The following is a 25,832-nucleotide window of genomic DNA, read 5'->3' on the forward strand; positions in this document are numbered from 1 at the left end:
AATTTCAATTGTGGCTTTGATTAAAAAACTATTTATTTCAAATTACATCCATACATTATTGGATTGGATTTGCCTTTATTAGTCTCGCAGTGGAGAAATGTACATTTCACAGCAGCAAAGTGATTATTCAGTTTATGTAAGCTCATCGGCTATTTCTGTCAATTTTGAGTCAATTTATGGCTTTCCCAAGATGTGTTCCAAATGTCTACCATTTCGTTGCATGCAAACCTCTGACAAAGTTGTCAATCACATTTACACACTCCTCTTTCGGGAGCGTGACCCAAAAAAGATGCATCCTACTCAGTCCCTCACAGCAGCAATGTTTTCTCGCGTGTTTATCGTGTGGTCGTAGTTTGCAGTGGTGTCACAAAACAAGTATCATTGAGATGACTGTATTTCAAAACCTGTCTTTATCATTTCTGATGCGATTGTGCGCCTTGACTCTCAGGTTCAGGGACCCTTTGTGCCAGCTGGCAGTGTTCGGAGGTCCCCCGAGGACCCCCACCCAATCTGGCCGTTCAGTTTGTGGGGTCTGGGGCTTCCCTGTCGGGCATGGACGTGACGCTGGTCGGCAGCCACTACCGCATGTCACTTGTCAAGAAGAGATTTGCAACAGGTAATTCAATCATGGGAGAAAGCGCATGGCATTTGTCGCCATTTTTCCACAAAGGGTGTGTTGTTGCCTTCCAAGCAATTCCTGCAATGTCTTGAGTGTTCAACTGTATCATTTTATAAACTGCTTAGAACGAATCACCTGCTTTGATGACAACCACCAGCTGAATATGTGTAATTTGCCATCACCACAACTTGTCGTGGATGGTAGATAACGAATGAAACCGATTTTGACACTTTTCCTCTCTGCTGTGTGCCTGACAGGAAAGTATATGGCAGGCTGCACCTTGTGAACACACGGCGGACCATCATTGGGAGGTTCGGAGAAATTTGCAGCTTGGAGATAAGCGTTCGTTCAGGACCACAAGCACTTAAGTCCATGGTTTGGTTTGGACCAAGTCTTGTTGCTCTCACTTGTGTTGTTTCCTCTTTTCCTGGAACAATGTTACTTGTTTTCGCCTGTTGTACTACTGGACCCTAAACTAAGCTAAACGTTACAGCTGAGTCTTTGTGTACAGGGAAGCTTGTATCGAGTAAAAAGTTCAGCCTATTCTGAACTGCAATTCAACTTTGAAGTGTTGTAGAGTCACTGGTATACCCTAAACGGTTAAACAGGGTCATTGTTACATATTCTCTACCTTAAGAACAAACACGCAATGCTTGCATATCTGCTGTTAACTCCAAAAAGAGAATTTGTGATATTTGATAAAGGAAAAAAAAACAACAAAACAATGCATGTGCAAGTCTTTGGTTGATGTCAATTTATTATTACACATTGTGACAAAGTACAAAATACAACTGAATTTAGCAGTTGACCAACCACCGTGTATCCTCGGGCTCAATCAAAATACACAAAGGGTTTAGTGTACTTGTAAGAGGACCAAAATTGAGTTCAATTCCAAAAAAATCGACCAAAGAGCTAAAGCAGTCTTACAAAACAAAAAGAACACCAGAAATGACCTTTTTTTTTAAATGCACTTTGAAGGCAAACGGGTACACATCTCAAATAAGTCTGAACAAGAGTTGAGGGGAGAATACCGAGGAGAGTAAACGCAAAGAATAGTTTCATCTAACTAGGAACTACTCTTCATACGTTGAACAAATTAATCACACGGAAAGGCTAATCAGTTACAAAATACTTTCTTCAGATACAATGAGTAAAAGGAGGATACAAAAAGGAGGCCACAGAATATACTTTCTACATCATATAAAGATATACTTAATATATGATTTAGTAAAAGGGTAATCCTCTGATAAGGCTCTCTGTAGCCATAATATATAGTAATCCCAAATGGGCCTCCTCGGTGCGGGCCGCTGAAGATGCTATCTTGCTCCTGAGCCCACGAGAGGATGCCCGAGAAATGTTGTGAGGTAAACCACAGTAACTCAACTTTTTGGTTACCAAAATGCAACGACATCTGCTGCAACTGTGGAAAGCCGTTGGAGTGCTTATTTGCTCCCCAACTTAAGGTCCATTTACGAGTGTGCTCGTGCTCACGTTGAAGACACTGCTTGGTGTCTTCAGAGTAATTCTAGCCCCCCCCCCCTGCACGTAGTATTGCTTGTTGGCAGAACTACTTTGTCGTTGGCAGTTTCCATGACCACACACAACTACAATGGCCAAGTTGCTGAGGTCCTTTGGGTCCATTTGGTTGCATGTTTTTTTCATTTTGCAAACTGCAAGGTTGCAGCTGTTGCCACGAGGAGTGCACGCACGCCAAGAGGTGCGCACACGTCTACTTTAGCTGAGGGGAAGGTGCTCTGAATGAGGTTTGCGGACAAGACATTCGTAGTGTGGTCGAGGCACAGCTGAGGGACAGCCTGACATCTGGAGTGACGGGTTCCAAGTTAGCAATCTAAGGCACTCAAATGACACCATGGCACACAGGCTAATCCAAGTAAAACGGAATAATAAGAATAAACAACACTGCACACACCAAGTTACACCCCCCTCCCCCTCAAAAATGGACTGCACAAGCTCATTCACAGTTGCACAAAACAAAAAAATACCAGTTGTGAGTTGAGATTGCTTTCATGGACAGAAAAAGTGTTTGTTTTTTTTAAAGGCCGCAGTGTTAACATTGCTAGGACTGCCAACACAGCCGCTGGATCAAGCAGACAAAAATGTACACGGGCGGGGGAAGCGACGTGGAGCGGACCGCCCTCACATCTCCTGCAGAGGGTGGCTCATTTCGATGCGCTCCCGCTTGACGGCCGGCTCGCTTCGAGACACGTCTGCGTCACTGCCCAGGTCGCTCAGCTCATCCGAGAAAGACATGTCTGACAGGGGAAAGAAAGTCAGCATTCAAATCACATTTTAGAGGCTTTTGCTTGTCAATACGCAGTGTCTGAAACTCATGACAAAAGTTAGCGGACACCCGGGCAGACAACTCCGAAAAGTTGCCTACCCAGCCGTAAAGTTGCCTGCCCCATTTTTCACAACTTGAAACACAATAAGATGACTAATCGGCAAAAAAAAAACTATAGTTGTGAAGTATAAAGGATTGTTTTAAATTAAGGAAGTACCTAGCACAAATGCTCCCTTGCTTATTAATGTATGGTGCAGAAGATTTTGCTCCAGTTGTGGTTTGTCATCATGGTGCGCAATGCAACGTTTGCGTTGCGTTGTCTGCTCAAAGCTACGTGGATTCCTCTTTCTAAGCGGCTTTCAAAACTCTCTATTACACTTTTCAGTCACGGTGTAGTCTGAAGCACGAAACAGGCTTCTGATTGGCTACCGATGCCGAGTATGCACATTTTCATTTCATCAAATGCAAATATCATTTGCATAGTCGGCACAGGCAGCCAATCAGAAGCCTGTTTGTGCGTTTGATTTGAAAAAAAAAAAAAAACTTTTTTCTTGAAGTTGTCAGCCTGCCGGGCCGAGACGTTTTGAAAGTTGTACGCCCGACGTAAAAGTTGTCCGCCCCGGGCCGCCGGGCAGCCACTATTTCAAACACTGCAATAAGTATTGATTTATTATTATTTTTTTTTTATTTACCCTTTTCCATGAGTGATGGCATCATGGAGTTCAGGTCACTGAACTGAAATTGAAAAGAAGAAGAATTTGAGCGTGAGGGCGAGGTCGATGACGGTGAGAGCGGTTTGCCTCACCTCTCCCATGACGGCGATGGGCGTCTCTCCGGTGGCCTGAGCCACCCGGTGCTCCACCAGGTAGAACATGTACTCGTCGTACAGCAGGCGGATCAGGTGGAAAGAACCGAAACTGGCGGCGCTGCGCAGAGTCAGGTCTCGGATCACCATGGAGCTGTGCGGGTGAGTCGGCGGGAGATGAAAGGTTAGTCGGAAGAGTGCGGCTGGCTGACCCCTTGACACAAGATAATCCAGCAGCAGGGATGCATCTGAGAAATGAAAAAGGAGGCCACTTCGAACATTGATGGGGGGCTGCTTTAACTAGATTGCCCAAGTATACAAAATTGACAGCGTGTAAGGCGAAAAGTGTGTATCCCAAAAATTAATTTCCCAAAGGAAACCATTAAAATGAGAATAATCTGTTCCCAAGTCCCCATAAAAATTATTTTCAACTAAATAAACCGTAAAACTACACGAAATATACCTTATTTTATGTATAATAAATGTGATATTATATTGTAATGAAAGAAATACACGGCATAGTGTAATAAAGTCGTTTTATTTATCTTTGTGATGGTTGTTGATGGAATGGCTTGATGGAATGGAGTGTCCGGTTTCCTCAGCATTAAACACTTGATGAGAAACGTAGCCTTCTTCTTTCACCATCTTGAGGAATAATCCCTTGAGGTGCTTTCTCTGCGATAATTCTACCTTTTTCCTCATCAATTGTGTTCTGTTTAGCTGGGTTGATAGCCTTTTGCATCAAGTGTACAGATGGCTTGTGTGGGTTATTTGCGGAGCCTGATTGATGGGATATTTTAATCTTCCAGTCTACACTCTGCTTTTAAACTATCAAAGTTGAAACGAGTCCAAATTTCACTGTTTTCTATCCATTTTCTCACCATTTCACTTTTGTTTTTTTTTTCACTTTTGTTTTTTGTTTCAAGCTCTGTCGTCTCCCTTTCGTGTGTGTGTGTTTTCTCACTCTCTCTGTCTGTCGTCTGCCCGTCCTCTTTAATGTTTAACCCCCAACCCCCTTCACTGCTGCGTTCTTGACCAATCACGTGGCTTTAACCGAAGACTGGAGGCGGGGAATAGAGGACAAAACAGTCGGCCACCATTTTCTTGTTAGGAGAACGGACTTATTCGCAAACGACACGTCACGCATTGTGGCAGCTCCGTGTGTATCCCGAAAAATAGTGCGTATGCCAAGGTCAAATTTTCATACATTTAATGTTCGTAAGCCGAAAAGTTCGTAAGCCAAAGGGTTCGTAAACTGAGGTATCACTGTACATTCATTGGAGCATATTTCTACATTGCAAATGAAAAAACATGACTTAACTAAAATCTATTTTTCTGAAGATATCATACCTGCCAAGCAGAAAAGCCTTTTTATCATTTCAAATAATGTACAGCGGACTACAACTTTTATGCAGGAATTGTAATCATTTATACGAGCAGCTATTAGCCAAGGTTGACAAGTATCAAACTCAAACTGGCATCATTTTCACCTTTTCTTGAGCAAAGTCTAACTCCAGGAAATGCTTGGGAGTATTCCTCACAAAACGACTGTAGTTTTCTTTTACCTTTCACGCTTTTTGTTGATTTTTCTACAGCCATTACACGACAATGATTAAAAACGATGCTAACTCTTGAATCTCCATTCCAGGAATGAGCTGTCACTCTGGATTCCAGGAAAGGTCCGTACCATGCGCATGCGCAATTCATCTAAAGGAAGCCAACAGCTAGCACTGTGCCAATTGCCTGTTCTTGTGTTTTGAATTAACGTTGAGTACAGTACTTACTATTTTGACGATTTTGGATTGATTGTTTTTATTGGAAACCGTAATTTTCAATATTAACCCGTAATTGGAAAATGAAAACCGTAGTTTTTATGGCAAAACCAGAGTAGTTGACAGGTGTGTTATATCAACAATTTTAATTCAAGTGAAAGAATGTATTCATATATAAAATAAATATTTTCAATTTTCTTTATTTACTACACAATCATGTGCTATTTTGATATTCTAAAAATGTTTTATATCATCTAAAATACCCAAAACACACAGGCTGATATTTTTAGTCAAATGAAAAACACCAATAAAAATGACTTAGTGTCCTAAAACTACTTCAAAATGACCTCAGAAAAATTCAGTTTCAGAAGGTCCCGCCCCCTTGTTCGTGACGTCACGCCAAGACGTCTTGCCTTGCTCGAGAATTAAAACAATGGCTTCAGATTCGGAGAAGATGCTTTCTTGTGACTCATCCAGTTATGAATATGATTCAAATAATTCTGAAGAGGAAAGTATAAATGTTTGCAATCGATGAAAGAAGTCCTTCCGTGTCATTTTGAGGTGTCTGGACTCCAATGTAGCATGCCACAAAATGCACAAGATGGCGCCCAAGCTCCGTTGGAAATGGGCTGATTTTTCTCCTAGCAATTTGTGTCAGCAAATATCAAATAATAGTCTTGTTGCAACACACAACGCGATCACCATCGCGTTATTTATGTGTTTTACTTCTAATTTTGCCAATAACGCGGATGAACAAGAAGTTTTCAGACCAAACAAAGTACCGCAAAATGCATTGAGTGTCCTTTCCCGGTCAGAGAGTTTTGAAAGGCGCTTAGAAATGAAATGTATTATTGTTATTATTATTATCAACATTTGCTAGCTATTTGCTATCTATTAGCCATCTGGCTGGCTGGCTGGGTAGCTATCTATTCACTAGGTATCTGTTGACCATCAATTGGCTAGCTAGCTTTCTATCTATTTGAGTTCTGGGTTGAGTGAACGCTGCCATGTGTGGTTACCGCTGCTCACCCACAGAAAAGCTGATCCAGTGACTAAAGTGACCTTGAGAGTTCTGAAAGGCGCTTAGAAATGAAATGGATTATTATTATTCTTATTATGGATATGAATGCAGTTTACCTGTAGAAGGACCATTTGAGCAGAAATTGCCGTGCCGCCTTGGGGAAGCTCGGGCTGCCCTGATGAGGCTTGAGCACCTGAGAGACCACGTTGTCCAACCAAGTGGCCCACTGGTCCAGAGAACTCTGCTGCTGCAGGGTGACTTTGAAGTCCTGCTCCAGCCGCTGCACCACGCTCTCGTCGCACTGGCACACCCACGACGCCTGCTCCTGTTACATAAGACGCACACAGTTAATGGGAGCGCACCGCCTGTCACTGGCCGTTTAGGTTCTGGTTCTAACCTGGACGTTCGCAAAGTCGACCCGGTTGAGGTCTGAGAGCATCTGATTGATCTGTGAGGTGTTCTGAAGGACGGCACGTGCCGCCTGGGCGAGGTGGTTCAGGCTCGTGTAACGTCTGAGCGTCTGCGCAAAGGCACTGACCACCGCCACCTACACACACACACACGAATAAATCACATTAAAATGGCTGTTGCAAAAGAGGATCTGGCAGATTCAATCAAACACCACCCAAAATAATTGGCAAAATGGCTAATGGTTGCCCATATACATACAGTGAAGAAAATAAGGATTTGAACACCCTACTATTTTGCTATTTCTCCCACTTATAACTCATGGACGGGTTTGAAATTTTCATCGTAAGTGCATGTCCACTGTGAGACAAACGAACAATGGACATACAAATTTCAGACCTGTTAGCGAGTGCTAACGTGTTGCTGCCATGTCTCACTTTACCGGCAGTTTTTTTTTTAACCGTAATGGTTTTTGTGTGTGTGTGTGTATGTATGTATGTATGTATATATATATGAAAGGCGCTTATAAATGAAATGTATATACAGTAAAGTCTCGTCATATCGATATTCTCGGGAGTCCGAAAAAATATCGATATAACCGGACTACGTTACTATATATATATATATATATATATATATATATATATATATATATTTAGTTTTAATTGTTATGTACCGGATTTTCCAGTGTGCATCAAAAAGCCTTCATTATCAGCATTTTCCTTTCCCCATCTCAAGCTCAGATAACTCCAGACCCCTACAATTTACAATTTATTTTTTCCCGGTAGCCGAGTGGTTAGCACACCGGCTTCACAGTGCAGAGTCGCCGGTTCGCGTCCCAGTCCAGCCTCCCTGTGTGGAATTTGCATGTTCTCCCCGGACCCGCGTGGGTTTTCTCCGGGTCCTCCGGTTTCCTCCCACACTCCAAAAACATGCATGGCAGGCAGATTGACCACTCCAAATTGTCCCTAGGTGTGAGTGTGAGAGTGACTGTTGTATGTCTTTGTGTGCCCTGCGATTGGCTGGCAACCAATTCAGGGTGTCCCCCGCCTCGTGCCCGAAGACAGCTGAGATAGGCTCCAGCAACCCCCGCGACCCTAATGAGGAATAAGTGGTACGAAAAATGAGATGAGAATAAAAGAGAGTCTAAGGTTTCTTACGCTGCATTGACTATTTATGTAGTAACTCAATATTCTGTGGGTCCTGCAATTTGAGTGAAAATGACAAAAACTCTGCCACTGAGTGGACACATTTGCACATTGTCTGGCAGGGAATGAGTTAAACCGTATGCCCCAAGTGTCACCCCATTGGTGGTATCGTTCAGCACAAATCTGTTGTTTGTCTGTGTTTCAACTAATCTAAAATGGCCTTTTGATCGGGGATAAGAACGACACCAATTTCACCGCAGGTCTGTCAAGTAAACGTGAACAAAAGGGGTTTTCCTGTCACCTTAGTGCGGATGATTTCTTGAGGAAAGCTGGTCATGGCATTCGTCAGCCATCCCTCCAGACTCTTGGCAAAGTTCCTGATGGCCTGAGTAAGGGTGCCTGCAGGATAATCAAACTGGGTTAGAAATCTGCTCTTTCGTTCCCAGTAAGAGTCAATTGAAAAAGGAAGGAGAATAGACTGACTGGGAACGGGGCGCAGCACATCTGGGATGAGGATCTCCACCAAGGCCTGGTAGAGGATGTGATCACAGCTTCTCATCCATAATCGGACTGGTTCATATTTGCAAAGATTCACCAGCTTCTCTCTGGGCAGCACGCCTTCCAGTTCATCATCGCTGCATACAGATGAGATTAACAATGAGCAGATGTTCATGTCATTGCCATAACTTGGAGCGCTGCCAAGGGTGTTCAAATACACATCTTGAAAATGTGTCATGCTTTCCCAACGCCTGTTTTATAGTAGGGCATTGATAAGAAATAGAAATCAAATCAGGGTGTTATTTATTTTTTTAATGGAACGTTCTCCTTGTTAAAGGGGGTACATTGCCCCAAAAGGCCTGAGAATATCCTGTTTTGGATCGCATATCTACTTTTAGCCCAACCAGCCCTCCGCGATCGACCCGTTCCGAGCACGCCCGCATTTATTTACACACACACGCCATGATGGGCAACGGCCATAACGGGCTCTAATGTAAAAATTAAAATTAAGTAGACAGAAGACTTTGATGGGAGACCAGGTGCGGAGCCATGCGACACACCTTTGCTGTCTCGTAACTATCGTAGCTCAGGTGTACCATTGTAAATTACTGTGTACCATCTAGATTATTATGTAGCGATATATATATATATATATATATATATATATATATATATATATATATATATATATATATATATATATATATATATATATATATATATATATATACACACACACACACACACACACACACACACTAGGGCAGGGGTGTCAAAGTCATTTCTTGCCGCGGGCCACATTGTAGTTATGGTTTCCTCTTAAAGTCGGTTATGAATTTGGGAAAGTCATTATAATATTTAATCCCCTCCACATATTACATATAGAGCGCACAACAAATTCATGAATAGTTAGTTTTCATATCTGAAGTTAAGAATAAGGACTGTTATTGTGGTTTACATCCAAAAATGGAACTGTATAGTGCCACTTAGCAGTTTTTTTGACGACGATACTAGTGCAGCGTGTTCTACTGGAAACAAATTCCTTGTGTGTTCTACATACTTGGCAATAAAGATGATTCTGATTCTGATTCTGAAAATCTGAAATTTTGGTTAGGATTTTAGCAAGCATCATGGAAACTTCACTTCATCCCATGGCCTCGAAGGCCGTAGGGGTGCCATGATGGACGTCTGGGCAGTCAGAGATCTCCAGCGCTCTCGGTCTTCGTGGGTAGCGCGGTCGTTGTTTTTCCGGGCCTCGGCCGATCCGGCATGAGTGATCCTGACTGTTTGTACATCATGACATTTCAGTAGGCAATTAAACTTGGTGGTGCCTATCTCCTCTCCAAGCTCTTCACCAGGAGTTCCGGAGCCCCCCTGGTTACCCTTGTCTAGTTTAGCCTGCCGGTCGAAGCAGTTTGCCGTGATGTGGCCACAGAACCTCTGCTACTTGCAGCCATAGACAAGAGCTGGGTGATGGTGAGGACCAGTTAGGGATCAACCAGCTATAAAACATCAGCAATACAGCTGCGACCGTATCTCCCTCAAAGGTACTACCTCTCCCATACACCCCATACAATGCATCATGGAAAAGCATCATGGAAAAGTTTGATTTGCTTTCGCGGGCCGAGAAAAAATATGTGACGGGCTGGATTTGGCCCCCGGGCCTTGATTTTGACACCTGTGCGCTAGGGGATTACTTTAGCAGGTTTGCCATGACAATAGTATATATAATTGTCGTTGGCTACCAGCAGCCAAAATGGTCTTTGGAAGATTGGTTCAATTTTTTTCAAGTATAAATATTGTTTGAAATAATAAAAAAACATAACATACGGGGAAAACGTATACATTGACAGCAGTGACGTGCAGTCAGGGGAGGCAGGGGAGGCCGTGCCTCAACTGTCATGGAAATATCAAATGAAAAAATAAATTAAACAGTTATATTTATTCAGTGATTTGTACTTTGACGTTCTTTTCCGTTTAACTTCACCATTTTTGGATTTTTATTCAAAAATCGCTGAATTTTCACATTTAGCGTTCAAATACTAAGTAGAGACGAGCGGTGAGGCACCAGCCGGCTGAGCCTCACCATGGATTGCGCAATGACGATGCTAACTGTGCTGGCCTGCTCTGCAGTGAGACTGCATTGCTGTCCCTCTGCATATCGCTATTAAAGTGTTCAAAAACTTTGAGTATATGAACTAAATTTTTACACTTTAGCTGGTGTATTTAATGTACTGTCACTGTACATTATAAACACTGCACTACAGTGTTTATTTTATTAAGTGAAGCCATCCAGTCATTTTTTCGTGTTGCTTGGCCTTATTTTCAGAATGGAGGATTACATATCTAAATTGAAAGAAATAGAGAGAATTTTACAACTGAAGAACGATAAGCAAGGCTTCTACCAGGGAGCGGCGCACGGACTTCATTTATAAGTAAAGGTAACACGATGATAACATTTTTTTAATCCTCTTTTCTATGCTACAGTTTATATAAAGAATACTGACATGACATTTTAAACAAAACAGTAACTGTTGCCAATCAAATGGTGAATAAGCTACTCTGTAGAGTTCATGTTTGTAAATCTGACTGTGATGACGTCAGTGCCTCACCAGCCATGAACCTCACCGCCCGTCACTGATTGACAGGTATTTGATATTGCAGCAGCTCTAATTCCAAGGTTCCATTGTAAACATCTGAACGCTAACCATTTCCGGTGAGGCTAACAAGTTAAAGGCGACGTCTTAAATTTTACTGCTAAATTTTACTACTAATACTTTTTGTTAAGTGTGAGACAGGATGATTTACAGAAGCACAGAGACGCTTTTTTAAACACGACAACTTTCGCGATCGACTTGGAACCCGGAAGCGACCAACCGGTCACGTCATTTGTTATTTTAATTCTGACGTCACGGGCACGTCTGAATTAAAATAACAAATTCAAGCCTCGTTCTTCCTTCGTGTGCTCTGACCTGCTGGGAATGGTGGTGCTCGAGTCACTAGATGGCGCTGTTGAGTACCAAAAGGTCTGCCAGAGCTTTTCGATGTAGTGGAACTGGAGGTTCATCACCACGTCGAGTGTGGCCTACGGGGATGAGAAGGGAGGGGAGGGGAGGAGGAGGAAGAGGGAGGGCGGGGGAAACTTTGAGAGGTGAACCATGGCAACCAGACTCACAACACAGATCCTGCAGGCAGCTCCCGCTCACTGTGGGCTCTGGCTGGTTTCGTTGCAAGCCAGCGGGCACGTAGCACATCAATCATGGGCACAATCCCAAAAGGTCACATTTAGGTTTCATCGTTGCAGTTTCAGATGGATTTCTACACTTTGCCGTGCAGCTGGTACAGGCGGTCGCCTGTTCACTGGTATCACTTTTCCTACAAGTGCGCGTCTTGGATGAACACAAAATGTAATTGATAGCAAAATCTGGTTACTTTAACTCCGATGAGGAATTTAGTACTTGTACTTGACAACACATGGATTGATAAAGTAAGCAGGAATAAATTAAGTAATCTTTTTTGCAGAGCAGCATATCTTGTGTTAAAACATTGGCAACAGTATTATGACTGTGTGCGTGCGCGCCTGCTTTGCCGCTAGATCTTTTTACACAGCAGTGTAGGCTTCGATCACAAGCTATGTTTTTGCGTCTACTTAGCTGTCCCCATGGCAACCTTGTTTATGGTTGCCCCCAGCAACAGGTCAAACACAGAACTCCAAAACAAAAAGGAGAATTCCCCATCCCCCTTTGAACAAGCACACAGTTTTTGGCCCGCACAGGAGAAACAGCATGCCTTACAAAGGGAAAAAAAGTGAGACTGACTAGAAAGTACACATTACTATAAACGTTACTGGCCATGCATTGAAAACATACCGTGTCATAATATTGCAAATCAAACTGTCCACGCTTCAAACGTTTCACTGACTAGCTGCGGCCAATCTATCCCATGACGAGGGAAAAAAATGAATATGATTTCAAATGAGCATTTATAGCACAAGTCAGTGAAAAGGCAGATAAGGAGAAGCATCTCCTAATGAGATAACAGGTCATGGTTGGCTCCAAATGAAGGCAACCAAGTAAGCAGCATGAACGGTAACACATGGAGGAGGCACGGAGCGCCGCGAGCCCGTCCGCAGACAAGGCGACACAAAGGCCCGGGGGGGAACGCCACCACAAAGACACCAAGATGTCCAGCCAGTGCACAGAAAGGTTAATTGGCATGTCTTGAAAGCCGCTCGCGGATGAAAAAAAGGTTGGAACAAAGGAGGCACGGAGAGGATGGACATGGGAGGCCGGTGATAATGCGATAAAGCACTTGGCTGCTTTAATCACACAAGCGCCCGCCTGTTAAGCCCCCTGATTGTAATGTTTCTTATTATATCCCTTTTCGTTCGATGGTGGAAGCTAATTCATGATTTAAGCCCTCGAGGCAATTACACAATCATATCAGATTTTACTAAACTAACAGTGCAGGCACCTGGTCATTGATTGCTATGCCATTTCAAAAGTCAGTTATTTTCTACAAAACAGCCTTCACTCAGATATTTTAACCCTTTCAGGGACAGCGGCTACTACAGAGCACGGCTTATGTTATCAGGTTATAGGTTATCATGATTGGGTTGCAATCAAATAATCCATTTGGAAATGAAGTTGTAAAAGTCATGATTGCGTACCATGACGGTTATGCAGTAATCACCTTATCAGCATCATTTTAATTTGACATTACACCGATCTGATCAAATGGATCAAAGTCGGTCAATGTTTTGCATTGATACAAAAGCACGGACCGCGCATGTTTTTTTTCCAGAAAAGCAGACGTAAACACATTGAATAATTTGGGGGATTTCAATGATTACAGTATTTTCCGGTGTATAAGGCGCACCCCCATTGAATGGTGTATTTTTATTTTTTCCCCATGTATAAGGCGCACCTTCAACGAATGAAAAAAGTTTTCCAAATATCATATATAAATATATAAAAGTTTTCCAAATATAAGGCACACCACATTATAAGGCGCTACAGAAGAAGCTGGGGTTACAAACTACTTTTACAGCGGGAAATGGAGTCGCTGGTTGTTGACAGTCGATGTGAGACCTGTTGTGGCTGGGGCTCAATATTACTTCACATAGAAGGTGCGTATTAGACGCAGGTCCTCTTTTCAAGCAAATAAAGGCTTTTGCGTGCGCCGTATACACCGGACAATAGAGTATTGTTTTCGCTGTGGCAGGGGTCGAATGTCGAATAAGTGAAAGATGTTTGATGTATTGATCTAGCTTCTCATCAAATATGCAATTGGAGTATTGTGTTTTTTTCCCCAAACCTGATTGCTGATTTGACTCCAAACACCCAGATCTTGTACAGTCTTTTAATTTTGTTCTTAATTATTGCTGCTGTGAATTGTGAATTTCTTCACTGGGAGACTAATAAAGGTGAATCTAATCTCATCTAATTTAACGGTAATCTAATCTATTCTAATATATTCATCATCTGCCATTTTGGCATTTAGAATAGTTTGAAAAGGATTTACAAATCATCATGTCATCGACATTTTACACAACATCCCAACTGGATTGGAATTGGGTTTGTATTTTATCGCAATCAGATGTCCCACTCCTGCTGAAGCCTTTTTCATTGTGCATGCATCGTGCCAAATATACAAACTTTAACTTCTCTAAGGGTCTCTCGCCACATTTTGTATTTTAAACGTTCAATTGATGGGGCCGTAGCCATCACAATAACTTAATGCTCCGCTGGGCCACCTTCAGCCATCACAAATTGATCATCATGTAAAACGTCTGGTGGTGGCCATTTGTGCATCAATCATTTCTGATTTTATTATGAGCACTTATAGTGTGCAATCACAATAGAGACAATGTCCAAATTGGGTGTGAGCCAAAGGGCACCTGAACAAGAGAATAAACATATGTCAGTTGAGGGCCATTTACTTTTTGCATATTTCCTAACTACAAATGATTACAAGATATTAAAAAAATGTCAGCCTTTGGTGTTTGAATTTTTTTTCTGTTTTGAAACATCTATTGCAGCTGTGGAGAGATTACGTAAAAAAGGTATACGGCCATCACCTACCTCACAGTGGTCTCTGTAGAGGGTCTGCAGCTTTTTGATGTCGTTCATACTGATGCGCTCTGGCAGAGGCTGAGTGCCCACCTCAGGAGCGGGAAAGTCAGGCAAGCTGTGCGCTGTGTCTGCGTGATGAAGCACATACGTATGTTTATAGGCCGTCCTTCTTTCTCTCGCTTGCACGGGGACACCGCAGACATGCAGATTAAAGGCTGGAGATTAAGATATTGAATGGAAATGTACGTGCATCTGCAAATGCCAAATAAAATAAGGATCAGAGCTCTTCGTGCACTGACCGATGTACTGCTGATGGTGTTGGCTCTGAGCTGCAACAGACTGTTCTGGAGTGTTGTTACAGTGCGAGTTCACGCACAGGTTGTCAGGCATTCCGTCGACCTTCTGCAGAGGTTTGAACCTACACGAGCAGGATAGTGATTGAATGTGAAAAAATAAGCAATTATAAAAGGGACATCACTGTCAATGGCTTCTGCATTACATTCCGCCATGGACAGGAAAGAAAAAGATATATCTGAAGCTTCAGATGATTGAGTTGACTGAAACAACTCTCAAAAATGAAACATAATCACAGTAACCCAAATCTAACTATAGTGCCTTTTTGCATTTTGTATGATGATACTAGTGCAGCGTGTTCTACCAAAGACCAATTTCTTGTGTGTTCTACGTACTTGGCAATAAAGATGATTCTGATTCTGATCACAGAAAAAAACATTGCTGCATGAGAGGTTTTTGGAGACAGAGAAGGATGGACTAGAGGAAGATAGAGAGCTAAGAATGGCTACCTTTGTTTCTGGTGGACAGGCTGCTGCCTCATGGCCATGTACTGGGTGTCCTCCTGCAACCGGTTTAGGGGAGAGTCTGGCTTCACTCGGATGCCATAGTAATGATACTTTGAGTTGCCTCTGGAAAATTCAAAAGCACCAAAGCATGTCATCTGAGTAATCACGGTCATTAGCATGTCGCTTCTGCCTATAAGCGTCGTCATACTTGTTAAATCTCCAATAGCTACTTGATTACTGTAATCTGGACCTGCGGAGTCACGGGGGAGGGACATCAAAATTAGTTGTACCTGGTTCCAAGGCGCCGGGTCCGGAGGCCCATGAAGACTGAACGGATGAGTTTGCCAAAAGAGGCGGCGTTGACTGGATCCAGTTTTTGCTCCTGGCAATGCCTCAAGTAATGGTTATAGAGGGAGCACCGGGGCAGGCTCACACCTTCCGCTGTCTCGTAGTTATCCAGCAGCCACTGGAGCTAAATATACAACAGAAAAACCTGAATCAGCCAAAGGACAGTGCAATATCAAGAAGTGGTGGATCCTATTATCTCACAACAGAGGTAGCACAGACACACTCACACAAATAGTGCCACTTAGCAGTTTTTTGACAACGATACTAGTGCAGCGTGTTCTACCGGAAACAAATTCCTTGTGTGTTCTACATACTTGGCAATAAAGATGATTCTGATTCTGATTCTGAAATTCAAGGAAGCATTTATTTTACCAGAAGTACATCATCTAGACCTCTCCTGTGCAATGCCATCTCCACCTATCATCTGACTCGCACGTACGACTACAAAGCAGTACCTACTAACATTCCAAAACAGCGGAAGCAGTCTGAGAACGACCGTCGATATTAGATACATCAAAAGACACCCTACATCAAAAGACACCCTTGATTCAACCCTATGTCATCACGGTGACGTGAGTGATCAGCACGAATGTCATCAGGAGGTGTCTTAACTTTAAAAATACATTGTAAGAGTGAAAACATTCCAACTGAAGTTATTGACTGGCACCTGTAGAGTGTCTTGATCCCAAATGCTGTCTGGAGAGTTGTGTTTTTTAATCATAATGTCTCTTCTTGCACAGTGGTTCAGAAGCACATTTCACATGATATCACATATTGAATATGAATATTATCATAGGCACTGTCTGTCAATTTAAGACAGACTCAGCCTCCTGATGTATTGGAAATAAGCTTAGAATGTTTACATTTTGCTGCTGTGATTCATCACTGTGAAAACACAAACTCACTGGCGCAATGGAACACACCCATTTAATGATTGGCTGAATTTGTCCAAATTGTCTTAGGCTGCTGCATCTCTAAAGGATACGGACACCGTGTATGTTCTGAGCCCAAGCTTATTTTTCTTTCATTTAAAACACAAACATTTAGGGGGTAAGTACATTCATAAAACCAACACTGAGTCAAAACGATTTTTGATTGTGGCGGCAAATGAGAGGTGGTCAGGGATGAATCATTTTGAAACAATAATGCTGTCACTCAAGCTATTGCAGGAGGTGGTATGTTCAACTTTGCCAACTCAAGTCAAACACAAAGCCTCCAGCATCGGCTACAGACCCCCCCCCCTTCACAAATCCTCATGTCCTTTTCAAAGACACTTCCAAATGGACTTACATGGCTGTTGAGCAGGCTGCTTTTGTGACTTGCAATTCCTTCAGACTTTTGGAGGTTTTCAATCGCCATTTCAAGCTAAAGGAAGGAGGAGGAGCATGCAAAAACATGTTGGACACAGAAGGGGGAGGTGGCAAAAGAGGGGGGGATCAAAAATAAGCAGAAGTACATTAAAACACACAAAAAAAAGATGCAGGAAAAAAGACCGTTAGCAAGCAGCCAGATCTCTGCATTTCCATTCATATCAATCAGTGTTGCCGCTAAACATTATTGCCACACAAAAGCATGCGAATCAAGAGACACAGAGTTTGGTTAGGTCTGGCTGGCAGTCAGAAACTCTAATGTATGCTAATAGGACCCACAAATAGGGACACAGGTCACATTGAGCTCAGAGACAATAGGTCGGCAGTGCAACCCCCCCCAAGTACCGCAACTTCCCAAAACAATGGCTTTGGAACACAAAAGCGCTCGCAAAGCAAGACCCCGAATATACTGACATACGCCATGGAACCATTTGTGGAGTGCATTAAGTGATTTTAACTTTGATTGGTAAGGCGATTGGGACTTTGCCATTTGGAGGAAGAAATGAAGTCCCAAAGAAATGACATGCTACTGCGGCCAACAGGAGATGTAGAAGCAAAAGAAGGGGAGAAAAAAAGAGGCGGCATCGTTCCAAGGCCGAAGAATGCTCCCGAGGGCTCTCGGCCAAATGGTAATGAGCCCCAGGGGTTGCTTTGTTTCATAGGGTGCTCAAGTGCCTGTGAAAACCTCTGAAACAAGGCATGCCTGAATTATTCAAGCCAGTGTCTCGATTTTGCAAGCTGCTTTGCTCCTGCTTCACCGCAGAGCCCAACCGGGCCAAATATATAGTTTTCCCCTCCATAGTATTTTTCGGAACAGAATATAAATGCTATTGCACCACTATCTGTGTAGCATAGTGGTTATGGGGATGCTGCAACAGTTTCAAGACTTTTTAGGGAACCTCCTCGAGCTTCTCAACCCCCCCCCCCCCCCCCCCCCCCCCCCCCCCCAAAAAAAAAAATAAATAAAAATAAAAAAAATGAGGTGTTTAGACACACCCTCAATGTGGGTTGACGAGTTGTCATTTGGTCAAAGGGTCAAAATTGTGACCGAAATGTGTCAGATGATAATTATTTGGTCACGCAATGGCCACTCAAGATCCAATTACAGTAAAGTCTTGTTATATCGATATCGGATATATCGATAGTCCCGGTTATATCGATACTATTTCTATGCACACACGGAGAAAATTACATGCAAACAGGGTCGGATATATCGATAGTCCCGGTTATATCGATATTTTTTCGGACTCCCTTGAATATCGATATAACGAGACTTTACTGTACTGTATTTTCCGGTATATAAGGCGCACCCAAAAGCCTTGATTTTCATCAAAAGATGACCCTGCGCCTTATACGCAAATGCACCTTATATATGAAATAATATTGAACCACAACAGCGCCTTATAATGTGGCGTGCCTTATATTTGTCTCATCTCATCTCATCTTCCGTACCGCTTCTTCCTCATTAGGGTCGCGGGGGTTGCTGGAGCCTATCTCAGCTGTCTTCGGGCACGAGGCGGGGGACACCCTGAATTGGTTGCCAGCCAATCGCAGGGTACACAAGGACATACAACAGTCACTCTCACACTCACACCTAGGGACAATTTGGAGTGGTCAATCTGCCTGCCATGCATGTTTTTGGAGTGTGGGAGGAAACCGGAGGACCCGGAGAAAACCCACGCGGGTCCGGGGAGAACATGCAAACTCCACACAGGGAGGCCGGACGGGGACGCGAACCGGCGACCTCTGCACTGTGAAGCCGGTGTGCTAACCACTCGACTACCGGGCCGCCCGCCTTATATTTGTAAAACTTTTATATACAGTAAAGTCTCGTTATATCGATATCGGATATATCGATAGTCCCGGTTATATTGATACTATTTCTATGCGCGCACGGAGAAAATTACATGCAAACAGGGTCGGATATATCGATAGTCCCGGTTATATCAATATTTTTTCGGACTCCCTTGAATATCGATGTAACGAGACTTTACTGTATTTATATATTATATTTTGAAACCTGTTTTCATTCATTGAAGGTGCGCCTTTTAGTCCGGTCTGCTGTATATATGGAAAATGTTAAAATACACCATTCATTGAGGGTGCGGTGCGCCTTATATTCCGATGCACCTTATACACTGGAAAATACGGTACCTCATACCACCCTGCTTATATTATAAATTGCTTGAATACAGGTTGATAGGATACTTTGTGTTATTATTACCAGACTGGTATAAAAAGAGAAAAAACAGCGAAAGGATGGTGGATACATGTTTCTCACCATAGCTGAAGAAGAGCGAGAAGAGTGTGAGACATGGTTGCGGCTTCCTTCCATGTTTCCTCCGTGGATCAAATAAGTGCTGCCGCTGGAGATGATATGGCTGCTGCTGACGTCCATGGCAATGCCCACCATGCTATGAGCTGGTACCCCGCCACTTGCGGAGGAGACCACGGTGGCAACGTGAGCTCCACCGGCTTGCGAGTCAAAGTACGATCCCCCGCTGCTCTGACCGTACAACTGAGACTCTGGGTTGTAGTAGGCCGTGCGACTAGTGAGGAATCAGGGTGGTTAGCCAGTAATAAGAAAAAATGTATACCGCAGAACCTTTCTCGTGAGAATAGCAGGTTAACATAGGGATGAACACTTAGAGTTGTGTATGCAAGGCTAAGAGCCAACTGAGACTGGGTGGTTCAGAGTTGTATAGCAGGACGATATTGTACAATCCTATACAGCTTGTTGGATTTCATTTCCGTAGATGTGTCACGGTGTTGCTTTAAATGAGAGGTGATGTTACAACGCTTACATTGTCCCATTAGTGTAAACAGCCTCTCCGCCTTCCCCTACATAGTGCACCTGGGATGGATAGACATGTTGTGACTGCTGCACCTACAGAGAATGAACACAAATTCAAAGTGTGGTAATTTTAAACCCTCATTAAGTTTAGTAAAAGGCCATGAACCAAACACTGCAAAGTGCCAAACACCCACTGTGTGCTTTTATCCAGTTACGGTAAATTATTCAGTGGAAAAAGTATGACAACCATTTTTTTTTCATCCTTGAATGTAGACTATCATCAAAAGAGCTCTTGTTTGTGTATTTATATCAAAGAATCAATTAAAACAAATTGAGGTGGAAAAATAGTGATTCAGATAAATAAATAAATAAATAAACCGAAGTGTTGCTCAGTGCTCCATCCCAAACTTTCAAGCGCAAAACCAAAGCAACCGCACCAATTGAGGTCCAAACAGTGACACCCAAATGAAAAAGAAGGCTGTGTGTTTCCTCATCGAGACAGGAAGCGACAGTGAAGCTTGGATGAATCCAATTCCAATGAAGTTGGGATGCGGTGTTAAGTACAAATAAAAGCACAACATGATTTGGAAACAATCATGACCTATATTTGATTGAATACATAACAAGACAAGATATTTAATGATCAAACTGAGAAACTAAATTGTTTTTATCAAATGATCACTTAGTAAAGGATTTTATGACAATATGTTCCAAAAAAGTCAGGGCAGGTGACAAGACACTGAGAAAGTTGAGGAATGCTCATCAAACGCCTGTTTGAAATATCCCATTGATGAACAGGCTAACTGGGAAAATGTGGGTCCTGTGATTGAGTATAGGAATAGGAGCTTTGATGATTAGCATTACTCATTTACAAGCAAAGATGGGGTGAGCTTCACATCCGCATGAGAATGAGTTTATCTTGATGACAAAGGTCCTCAGTGTACAATTGCAAAGAATGACGAGTCCATACTTCAAATTGGTTCCCTTGAAACTTGTGGACATAGGGTCATCCGGGCCAAAGAGGACAATAATCATCCGGCCTGTTGTGGATGCTAAATTTAAAATCCTGCAACTGTGATGTAATGGGGCTGAGTTAGTGTCAATGGCACGGGTAACTTGCACATCCGCGACGGTACCGTGAATTCTGGAAGGTGCACACGGGTTTTGGAGAAAAATATGCTTCCAGTCATCGGAAGATCTTTTTCATGGATGCTCCTGCTTATTTCAGCAAGACAATGCCAAACCACATCCTGCATGTGTTACAACTGTGTGGCTTAATAGAAAAAGAGAGCAGCTACAAAACTGGTCTGCCTGCAATCCAAACCTGTCTCCTTGATATAATGTGTGGGGCATTATGAAGCATAAAAACAACAGGGACAGCACGATAAAGCTGTATATCCTAGAAAGTTGGAAAGAATTCCTCCTACAAAACATCAACAATTAAGTGTCCTCAATTCCCAAATGTCGATTGACGACTGTAAGGAACGCAGTATAAACAGGAACCTGACCCAGCTTGATTACAATGTGATGCAGCCATACAATTAGACATTCATTATCATCTGCTAAAATTTTACCAGTTTGAACATTAAATATATTGTCTTTGTAGCGTGTTCAATTAAATATGGCTTAATCGCAATCTGTAAACCATTGTGTTCTGTTTTTGTTTGTTCAACACAACATCCCAACTTCATTGGAATTGGGTTTTCACAACATAATTCATGCAAGTAGTTCTGCTGGGAAATATTAATGTAAAAATGTAATGACAAAAGTTACACAACTCTGTGACGGCACTCACTCACACAAGCGTGCAAAAACGTGGGGCAAAGCCTGATGTGATCTTTCTTAGTGTAGTGCGGACAAAATAAAGTTGACACCTTGAGAACTGTGCAGCCAACATGCCAAGATTCTTCTATGAAAACAAATATTTCAAGTGATTCCCCAGTACCAGTGAGAGTATTTCATAAAAGGAGTCGTGCAAAGTCACAGGCAGCGGGCCAGGCTCAGCCAGAGAAAGACACCCGAGAGCAGAGAAAGCTTAAGAGTATGCATTCAGCTTTCCATCAGCAGCTTTCAGTGAATGATTAACCGCTAGGCCATTGTTAGAACAATATGTATTCCTCACAGTCTGTGCTGATTAAGTCAAACGTAAATTCTGACCCTAATCTGACACACACACAAACAACAAGACTGTCAACATGATGTGTCTTTACAGCTAATATTTGTAATATCTTGTAGTTTTGCTCAAGAAGAATGCAAGGCTCGTCGATGAAAAGGTTTCTTCAGCCGTCATCTGTACTTTTTTGAAGGTGTCGGACGTTTCGCTTCTTATCCAAGATGCTTCTTCAGCGATGTCCGATACGACCAGTAATCGGCCATAAATATATACCCCTCATAATTAGGGATATATATTTATGCCCGATACTACCAGTAAGACTTTAGTTCGCTGACGAAGCATCTTGGATAAGAAGCGAAACATCCGACACCTTCAAAAGAAGTAAAGATGACGGCTGAAGAAACCTTTTCATCGATGGACCACTCCTGTACGACTGAGAGCTTACACAGACGTAAAGCAAGGCTCGGTATCAGGATCTTTAAGGTCAAGGGGTACATGACTACGCTCACAGCACTGTATATATCTTTACAGTACTGTGTACCTGTGCAGGCACCTCTTGAGCCCTGGATACTGAAAGCTGCTGTACTTGTCCTCCCTTCTGAACTGAGCCTGTGGCTTGTACCAGCGCTCTCTGTGTAGAATACAAGACATGGCTCCATTACAAATGTATGCAGGTATCATGGCAAACACGGACGGCTACATTGCCACCAACAGATTCCATTCCTTAAAAATAGGTGTTGACAGAAATACCTTCTGCAAACAGCTGAGATGGAGATGAGATTGACATTTAATGATTAGCACATAAACACGTTTCACTTGTTCAATTATGAATCAATCGGTGGCGTGTTTCATTTACCGTGAGTTTGTGAGGTTACCTTATGGGAAGATTTTTTTAAAATTAATGAATAAATAAATCCATTTTTATCAACAGGGTGGTTTGAAATCATTTAGTTAAAAAAAATATTTAGTTTGACTCCTAAATTTAGCCATACAGTTACAGCCATCCATGTTGTGTTCGCATCCTACCTGTTGGGAGGCTGGGACAGGCTGTACCACAGGGGCCTGAGCTGATGATGACGTCCGCAGCGCCGCCACGCTGGGCGAAGTGTCGGAGCCGCCCTCAGTGCTCTGCATGCTGTTTTGAAAGAAGGCCAGAAGCAAGCGAGAGAAGAGCGAGTTAGAGAAGTGAAAAGATTCAGAAACACATGAACAGTTACTGACTGTATGCACTGATAGTGCACAGTACCAAGTACAGGAGTAGTGGGCAACTTAAAGGACAACCGACGCCTCAGGACAAGTTGTGTCCATAATTTGTAAAATCACTTCAAATGACTTCTACTGAGCGTATTTTACAAAGATTCCACGGCATATAGCTATATTTTACGTTTTAAGCCTCGCGCTGAATATTCCGGAAGTCTTGTTTTTGAGTTGGTGACGAGTCCTCACCCTATGTCACTGAAGGAATGCCCCTGACTGAGAAAGCGACAAACAATGCATTTTGGGTACTTTGTTTGGTCTGAAAACTTCGTGTTGATCCGCGTTGATGGCCAAATTAGAAGGAAAACACATATATAATGCAATGGTGAATCGTTGTGTGTTGCACCAAGACTACTATTTGATATTCACTGACACAAATTCCCAGCAGACAAATCAGCCCATTTCCAACGGAGCTTGGGCGCCATCTTGTGCATTTTCTGGGATGCTACATTGGAGTCCAGACGCCTCAAAATGACACGGAAGGACTTTTTTAATCGATTGCAAACATTTATGCTTTCCTCTTCAGAACTACAGTGAGACCTCAACTTACAAACACCTCAACTTTCAAACTTTTTGCCTTATAAACGTCAAATTTATGAAAATTAAACCTTCTAATAAGCACTATTTTCATAATACACACCCACCGCGGCTGGCGGAGTGATCTTAGGCGGAAGCACACGACCGAACAGCACCAGAGGTTAAGTTACCAACAGTCCTTATGGAAGGTGACTCTGCTTCCATAAGCCATCAACGACCATCAAAAAGGTCAATAAAACTTTATTTTACAGCACAGTTTATTTCTTTAATTACATTCGTCATGTAATGCGCCTCTCTTTCCAAAGAGCAATTCCCTTTGACCTTCGACCTCCGACGCCATTCCATCAAGCCATAAATGACCATCACAAATGTAAATAAAGTGACTTTATGATACAATGCAGTGTATTTCTTTCATTACAATACAATAGCACATTTATTATACACAGAATAACGTATGTTGTGTGTAGTTTTAAGGTTTATTTAGTTGAAAAGTATATTTTATGGAAACCCGGGAACGGATTATTCCCATTTTAATGGTTTCCAATGGGAATTTTTTTTTAGATACACACTTTTCGCCTTACACACTCTGTCTGGGAACCAATTAAGTTCGTAAGTTGAGGTCTCACTGTATGTGAATCATATTCATAACTGGATGAGTTAACAAGAAAGCATCTTCTACAGTCAATAACTGTTCATGTGTTTCTGAATCTTTTCACTTCTCGAACTCACTCTTCTCTCGCTTGCTTCTGGCCTTCTTTCAAAACAGCATGCAGAGCACTGAGTACGACCGAAGAGCACCAGAGGTTAAGTTACCAACAGTCCTTATGGAAGGTGACTCTCCTTCCATAAGCCATCAACGACCATCAAAAAGGTCAATAAAACTTTATTTTACAGCACAGTTTATTTCTTTAATTACATTCGTCATGTAATGCGCCTCTCTTTCCAAAGAGCAATTCCCTTTGACCTTCGACACCATTCCATCAAGCCATAAATGACCATCACAAATGTAAATAAAGTGACTTTATGATACAATGCAGTGTATTTCTTTCATTACAATACAATAGCACATTTATTATACACAGAATAACGTATGTTGTGTGTAGTTTTAAGGTTTATTTAGTTGAAAAGTATATTTTATGGAAACCCGCGAACGGATTATTCCCATTTTAATGGTTTCCAATGGGAATTCTTTTTTTAGATACACACTTTTCGCCTTACACACTGTCTGGGAACCAATTAAGTTCGTAAGTTGAGGTCTCGCTGTATTTGAATCATATTCATAACTGGATGAGTTAACAAGAAAGCATCTTCTCCGAATCTGAAGCCATTGTTTTAATTCTCGAGCAAGGCAAGACGTCTTGGCGTGACGTCACGAACAAGGGGGCGGGACCTTCTGAAACTGAAACTTTCTGAGGTCATTTTGAAGTAGTTTTGGAACACTAAGTCATTTTTATTGGTGTTTTTCATTTGACTAAAAAGATCAGCCTGTGTGTTTTGGGTATTTTAGATGCTATAAAATGTTTTTCTGATGTCAGTTATAGGAAACAACAAAATCGTGTTGGTTGTCCTTTAAATCACAGAACAGGGCCACAATTTTTTACAGGGTACCTGATTTGCTCTGTAGGCCCTTGCACTTCCCAACCATATGTATGGCAAAAATGCCATATGTTATGGGAAAATGTGTTTTTTTAACATCACAGTATTATGCCCAATTGTTTGTAAATACTTTTCAATAAGCAAACCACATTATATTATATATATTATATTTGGCCTTAACAAAAACATCCCGAGGGGAGTTTGCGGTTCACCACTTTGAGCTGATTATTAGGCCATAACCTGTAGCCTTTATCACTTGCAAAAGAAGCTATGCTTCATGACAGACTTTTAAAATATGCAGACAGTACATATGCAGGCAGGTAATTTCATTTCAAGCAGGGAAAAGACACGGCTACTTCCGAATGACATC

The 25,832-nt window shown here is 42.3% G+C and overlaps 2 protein-coding genes across 8 annotated transcripts in view; one reads left to right on the forward strand and one right to left on the reverse strand.

Moving 5' to 3' along the window:
- fcho1 (FCH and mu domain containing endocytic adaptor 1) overlaps positions 1-1,355 on the forward strand; it is a 49,253-nt gene extending 47,898 nt beyond the window's left edge. For both annotated transcript variants that reach the window (XM_089000254.1, XM_089000255.1), the window contains 2 exons: positions 449-616; positions 877-1,355. In XM_089000254.1, the coding sequence (XP_088856380.1) occupies positions 449-616; positions 877-905 (197 nt within the window). In that variant the 3' untranslated portion in view covers positions 906-1,355. The remainder of the gene's footprint in view (positions 1-448; positions 617-876) is intronic.
- Positions 1,356-1,371: 16 nt separating this feature from the next.
- Positions 1,372-25,832, reverse strand: part of rfx2 (regulatory factor X, 2 (influences HLA class II expression)) — a 33,928-nt gene continuing 9,467 nt past the window's right edge. For 2 of the 6 annotated variants that reach the window (XM_089000265.1, XM_089000266.1), the window contains exons 2-17: positions 23,099-23,207; positions 19,970-20,052; positions 19,447-19,714; positions 17,086-17,160; positions 15,738-15,919; positions 15,451-15,570; positions 14,947-15,065; positions 14,657-14,775; positions 11,546-11,658; positions 8,559-8,710; positions 8,377-8,474; positions 6,917-7,066; positions 6,636-6,844; positions 3,727-3,880; positions 3,614-3,656; positions 1,373-2,892 (exon numbers count right to left, since the gene is read on the reverse strand). In XM_089000265.1, coding sequence (XP_088856391.1) covers positions 2,777-2,892; positions 3,614-3,656; positions 3,727-3,880; positions 6,636-6,844; positions 6,917-7,066; positions 8,377-8,474; positions 8,559-8,710; positions 11,546-11,658; positions 14,657-14,775; positions 14,947-15,065; positions 15,451-15,570; positions 15,738-15,919; positions 17,086-17,160; positions 19,447-19,714; positions 19,970-20,052; positions 23,099-23,206 — 2,109 coding nt within the window. In that variant the 5' untranslated portion in view covers position 23,207 and the 3' untranslated portion in view covers positions 1,373-2,776. Of the gene's footprint in view, positions 2,893-3,613; positions 3,657-3,726; positions 3,975-6,635; positions 6,845-6,916; positions 7,067-8,376; positions 8,475-8,558; positions 8,711-11,545; positions 11,659-14,656; positions 14,776-14,946; positions 15,066-15,450; positions 15,571-15,737; positions 15,920-17,085; positions 17,161-19,446; positions 19,715-19,969; positions 20,053-22,613; positions 22,704-23,098; positions 23,208-25,832 lie in introns of all 6 variants that reach the window. The other 4 variants (XM_089000262.1, XM_089000261.1, XM_089000263.1 and 1 more) reach the window with 4 other exon arrangements.

Source organism: Hippocampus bargibanti, linkage group LG07 (assembly GCF_051943395.1).
Source record: "Hippocampus bargibanti isolate YZ-2025 linkage group LG07, ASM5194339v1, whole genome shotgun sequence".
Taxonomy (NCBI): Eukaryota; Metazoa; Chordata; class Actinopteri; order Syngnathiformes; family Syngnathidae; genus Hippocampus; species Hippocampus bargibanti.